Source organism: Quercus lobata, chromosome 5 (genome assembly GCF_001633185.2).
Source record: "Quercus lobata isolate SW786 chromosome 5, ValleyOak3.0 Primary Assembly, whole genome shotgun sequence".
Classification (NCBI taxonomy): domain Eukaryota; kingdom Viridiplantae; phylum Streptophyta; class Magnoliopsida; order Fagales; family Fagaceae; genus Quercus; species Quercus lobata.
In genome coordinates this window covers 42,834,891-42,841,220 of record NC_044908.1, presented here as the reverse complement: position 1 = coordinate 42,841,220, position 6,330 = coordinate 42,834,891, and the positions used below count along the sequence as shown (strand labels likewise).

The 6,330-nt window shown below is 42.3% G+C and overlaps 1 protein-coding gene across 1 annotated transcript; it reads right to left on the bottom strand.

Annotated features, from left to right (window-relative positions):
• Positions 1–5,594: 5,594 nt before the first annotated feature.
• Positions 5,595–6,113, bottom strand: LOC115990506. Its single transcript, XM_031114334.1, has one exon. The coding sequence runs from the start codon at positions 6,111–6,113 to the stop codon at positions 5,595–5,597; it is 519 nt and encodes a 172-aa protein (XP_030970194.1).
• Positions 6,114–6,330: the final 217 nt, after the last annotated feature.

The window sequence follows — 6,330 nt, the reverse complement described above, 5'->3', positions numbered from 1 at the left end:
TATAGGTATTTGTTGTCTTTGAAACAAGCATGCTTGTGTCTCTGTGTGACCTTAATACATTTTCAATCGAAATTAATTGTACTAGATAAGATAAGTAATAATAAATCTGAGCGATACAAAAGGTCATAAGACACTAAAATTTCAAAAATTCAAGTCAAAAAAAATCCTACTTACCCCAAAATTAAAGGTAAAAATACAAAGCAATATTTAATTAAAATTTCCCCCTTTTACTATTGCAGTTGGAATTTTCCTTGCACTTCCGGACTTCCTGAACAAGTCTCGATTCCAAAAAGAGTACTTGCGGGCTGAGCTCGTTGAAAAAACAAACCAATAAGCACCCAATTAATTGGGCTGCGGTCCATTGGATTTTAGCTTCAGCTTTGAGTCCTGAGGGTTAGACATCAACCAAGACCATATTGGCCCAACATTAGCCCAGACAGAGAGAAAATGGAGTGTCTCCTAATTCGTTCGAAAAATAAATAATAAAAAAGGAAAAAAGAAAGTAGGACTAGGGCCATTAATGTAAATACCCCACTAGCAAAAGTTCTCATTCGTTCAAATTAAAAATAATAATAATAATAAAACATTTTAATATTCCTATAAAAAAAACATTTTAATTTTTTTTTTTTTTTTATTGAGAAACCAGACCAAAAGCCTGGGCATTTTATTCAATACCAAAATTAATGAACATCTCTAACCACCAAGGGGACAATGTCTTCAGGTAAATCTTCTAACCAAACCTGAAGCCCAACACCAGAACTAGCTTTCTTAGCCAACGCATCAGCAACAGAGTTACATACACGGCTAGTATACAAAAATTCAACATATTGAAAACAAGTTGATTGGAACCGAATGTCATCAAGGATGTTCCCATAGCTGGCAAACTAACCCGTACCATTCTTAAGCGCCTCAATGACAGTAACAGAGTCCCCTTCGACCACCACTTGAGCCAAGCCAATCTCTCAAGCAAACTGGACCGCCCTCTGACATGTCAAAGCCTCCAGCTCTGCCACAAATTGCCTGAAAGGAACAGGCATGGTTAGCGCCCTAATTGGATCACCCCTGTTGTCACGAACAATCACTCCCACACCTGCCAGGTTCGAAGTTTGAAAGACCGCAACATCAAAGTTGATCTTGTAGATGTACGGATTAGGAGGTCGCCACCGTTGTATCACCTGAGAACGTGGAGGACTCAACTCAACCTCTCGTGCTTGAAGAAACTCCTAAAGAAAGCTACCAGCCTCCATGCGAATGCTATCCACAAGCCAGACTGCTCGGTTGAAGTGAATGGCATTGTGCCTATTCCACACGTACCACCCAACTATGGCAAAAATCTCAGCTTTGTAATCATCTTGACTTGGCATAAACCTGGCCAACAACTCTCTGTAATTCACGGGCTGAACAAGGACAGATTGGTGGAACCAATCCAAGGATGACCAAACACCAACTACCTCCTTGCATGTCCATATAGCGTGAACGGTATCCTCAGGAAACTCTCCACACAGGTCACAAATGTTAGAATCTGTGACATGCCGGTGGTGCAGGTTCATCTTTGTTGGCAGCGCCTCGTTACACACCCTCCAAACAAAATTTTTGATTTTGTTTGGCATCCGAAGTTGCCAAAGACTCTTCCAAAACTTCTTATGGTTTTCTACACTTGAGCTACCTGCATTGGACATGGACTCACAAGATACAATTAGCTTATATGCACTGCTAGTTGTGAACAAACCCAAGGGAATGTGTTTCCAAGCGATACGATCAGGGGGTCACCTTAAGCTTAACGGTATGGCCAAAATTGAATCGGCCTCATGGGGAAGGAATAAATTTCGCACCACCTCCTCCACCTAACTTGGTCCTGATCAATGAGAGAGCTAACTTTTGTCTCCGCTGCCACTTGGGACAGCAGGGAAATAACCAATCCATTTGTTTTCTCCGACAACCACCTATCCTCCTTAATCCTCACCCTCTCTCCCGTCCCCACCCTCCACACCATCCCCCTTTGAATGACATCCCTAGCACACAAAATGCTCTTCCATGCATAGGATCCCACAATAGAGTCTCTTGCTTCAAGAATAGAACAGTTCAGAAAAAATCTTGCCTTGAAAACATGATGGCAAAGAGATTCCGGATTATTAATCATCCGCCAAACCTGTTTGGCCAGCAAAGCATCATTAAATTTCTCAATTTCCTTGAACCCCATACCACCAACCTCCTTAGCCTCACAAAGTCTATCCCATTTAACCTAGTGAATCTTCCTGTTCCCTCCGCTATACCCCCACCAAAATTTACGAATCATGATTTCCAACTCCTTAATCAATCCTTTTGGGAGCTTAAAGCAACTCATTGTGTACGTGGGAATCGCTTGAATGACTGATTTGATGAACACTTCTCTACCAACCTGAGATAAAAGTTTTTCCTTCCACCCTTGGAGTTTCTTCTACACCCTTTCCTTAATATAAATAAAGCTTTGTTTCTTAGCCCTACCCACAAGAGCTGGCAAACCCAGGTATTGTTCATACCGGCGAATGGCAGGAACACCCAGAATAGCTTGGATCTGATCCATCATGTCTGAAGTGGTATTGGAGCTAAAGAAAATATTAGTTTTGTCTCGATTAATTTTCTACCCAGACCCTCTCTCATAAATAGCCAAAATATCCAGTATCTTCTGGCATTCCTCCTCTTTTGCACGATAGAACAATATACTATCATCAGCAAAAAATAAATGAGAGACCCTAGGTCCATTCCGACAGATAGCTACACCCTGGATATGCCCTTCCATCTCTGCTGAATGAAGCAAGCTTTGGAGGCCCATTGCACACATGAGAAAAAGATAGGGCGATAAAGGATCACCCTGACGAAGACCTCGTTCCAGTTTAATAAATCCCACAGGCTGACCATTAAGGAGCACGGAATAAGAAACAGATGATATGCATGACATAATAAGATTCACCAGTCTATCTCCCAAGCCCAAATGCCGCATGATTCTCTCCAAAAATTCCCATTCCACCTTATCATAAGCTTTACTCATATCAAGCTTAAGAGCCATCTGACCCACCTTACCTTGGGTTTTCCTTTTAAGATAGTGAAGAGTTTCAAAGGCCACAAGCACATTATCAGTTATAAGTCATCCAGACAAAAAAGCACTCTGAGATTCAGGGATAGCTGTAGCTAAAAAAAAATTCAAATGGTTAACCACAACCTTTAAGATCAATTTATAGATAACATTGCACAAGCTAATAGGCCGAAAATCAAAAGCTTTCTTAGGATGCTTTATCTTAGGGATTAAAACAATGAAAGTAGAGTTAAGGGATTCTGGAACCACACCTGTGTTGAGGGCTTTAAGCACCACTACATTGACATCCTCCCCAACAATATGCCAAAAGGACTTATAAAATATAGGTGACATCCCATCAGGTCCAGAAGCTGTCAAGGGAGCCATTTGTTTAAGCGCCACCCCAACCTCATCTACATGAAAATCACGCCCTAACAACTCAGCTGCTTCCTCAATAATAGCTGGATGAATGCCCTGCAAAATACTGTCAAAATTCGAAGGGTTTGAGGAAGAAAAAATAGTCCTGAAATAGTCCTCAAAAATCCCACCTAATCGGCTTTCATCTTCCACCCACACTCCAACATTATCCTCCAAACCTGATATAAAGTTTCGTTGGTTCCTTTGGTTTGCTCGGCAATGGAAATAGCATGTGTTGTTATCTCCCTCCTTTAGCCAAGCATTGCGAGATCGTTGCTTCCACATACTTTCTTCCCGATATTTAAGCTTATGAATTTCATCCCTTAACTGATAAATCTTCCCCGGATTTGATACATAGCAGCCTTCCTCTTCAGCCTACTTTAAATCCTTGAGTTTCTTGGCCAAAGTATTACGCACATGCCCGAAACAATTCTTATTCCAGACTCTTAAGTTCAATTGGCAAGTCGTGAGCTTCCTGTTAAAACCCCAATCTATGTTAGGGTCGGTCTCACCCTCCCAAGATTGCTTTATTACCTCTTCACAAGTATTATCTTTTAACCACATGGCTTCAAATCGGAAGGGGCAGCCTTTCCTGTAAAAACGCTTAAATTCTGAATCTGAACAAAGCAGAAGAGGTTTATGGTCAGAGTGAAAAGTATCCAGATGATGAATATGAAAAGCTGGAAATCGAAGAACCCAATCTACAGTCGCCACACCCCTATCTAGACGAATCTAAGTATTTTGGTCACCAGGCCTTCTGTTACACCAAGTATATGGGAATCCCGTATAGCCCATATCCTTCAAAGCACAATAGCCCAAAGCATCCCTGAATCCCTGCATTTGCCTCTCCGATCTATCTAACCACCCCACTTTCTCATTAGCAAACAAAATCTCATTAAAATCGCCCATGCACATCCAAGGAAAATTGAACCGATGACTCAAAGATCGAAGTAAATCCCAGGAGTTTTCTCGGCTGGCAGTATCAGGATCTCCGTAGAAACCGTAAACCGCCAAGCGTCATCCTCTCCTTGGTTAATAACAACATCAATGTGACACTCAGATGAGGTCTGAACACTAGCATCCATATCAGATTTCCAGAACAAAGCAAGACCCCTACCTGACTTGACACGTGGGACAAAAAATAGATTAGCAAAATGTATCCTTCTACCAATTTTGTCCAAAGCAATTTTTTCAACCTTAGTTTCCATCAAGAAAACTATTTTGGGATCTTTTGTTGTCACTAGGGCAACCAACTCATCTTCTGTCTGTGGGTTCCCAAGCCCATGACAGTTCCAACTTAGGCAACTCATAATGCTCGGTGGTGCTGCCATGCAGCCACCACCTCAATAGATTGGTCATCCATCCCATCACAAACATCCATGCATTGTTTTTTGCTCTCCACTAAATCCTCTAAGTCAATACTTATACGATGCTTCCCATTGTCCATTATGTTCACTGCTGTTTTGAGTATACAGCCTTCATCATTTTCCTTCTGACCCTGACCCACTTCTCTAGCTAGTCTCTTCCATGCCCTAGTCAACAAGGTTAGGCCTAGCAACTCAGATGAAGTATCAGCCAAAGTAATAGGCTGATTTGCTTGGGCTGAAACAAAAACATGGTTGCCTTGTACCTCCATTGTTCCCACCTATTCCTTCCCCAATCCAGTAAGATCACTCACATTACCCTCACTTCCTTGCTGAACTACATTCACCGTCCCTAAAGCATTGCCATTCATTACCATTGAAACAACCCCTCCGTCCTTCTTTTCTCATGCTTCCTTATGATCACTTGCACTGGAAAATTGGTTAGACTTCTCACCCACTTCATGCAGAACTTTGGAGTGGACATTGGAATGCTTTTGCCACAGTACTTTACTGTGTACTGCCCTCAGAATAGTTGCCACTGTTTTACGAATAGCCCTTACTAAATCCGCACGAAGCCATTCGCCGTACTACTGATCTTCCTTACGCAACCTACCCTTGTTACGCAACCACATCTCACATTCTCTCTCACCATGACTGACACGGCCACACCAATAGCAAAAGTTAGGGAGCCGCTAATACTTTAGCCCTACCCAACCCACAAGTTTCCCTTCCGCCCGTAGCTTGCAACACCTAGGTAATGGTCATGATATGTCTAAGCTTATTTGAACCCGCAAAAATTCTCCCCCAGCCCCATCATCTTCTGGGTCGGCTACTTGAAGCACCCTACCCAACATCCTACCCACGGAATCACCAGTTTCAGTCGTTAATAGATGTGCAGGAACGTTATGAATCTGAATCCAAAAAGACGAACAAGAATAATCAAGTGAGGGAGCCGCCTTAGCCACCAAAGTTCTTTGAAACACCTCCAGATGTTTATTGTATGACCATGGCTCCAGTTCTAATACATGCTCCAGATCGAGACAGTCCTCAAACTCAAACAGCAGTATATTATTTCTTATATCTTGGATTTTAAGTTTACCCCTAGGTCCCCATAGAGGTTTAAACGTGCAAGCCACGGCATCGACATTCAGAACACGTTTTGTGAAGAACTTACCAACCAAACAGTGGATGATAGCTTCCTCTTGTCCAACAACATCAGCGCCCTTCTCTTCCTCCTCTGACAAAGAAAACCTAGCCCACATCTCCTCAAGTCCAGCCATAACCCCACAGTACACGAAAACACAACCAAACGAAACGGAAAACACTTACCCTCACAGCAACACACCGTCCTACCAGCCTCACCCGAGTCTGAAGGGAAAGAAAACCTAGACTAGTGAAATCTAATTTTAACAACAGACCAACCTATGAATCTAATCGATTTGATCCGATCTAATGAGGTGCTTAACGGGTTTATGTGTTGAACATGCGAATAACCAC

Bases quoted from the DNA above. Each gene is read 5' to 3' on its own strand.
- LOC115990506 (XM_031114334.1), bottom strand. From the start codon at position 6,113: ATGGCTGGACTTGAGGAGATGTGGGCTAGGTTTTCTTTGTCAGAGGAG.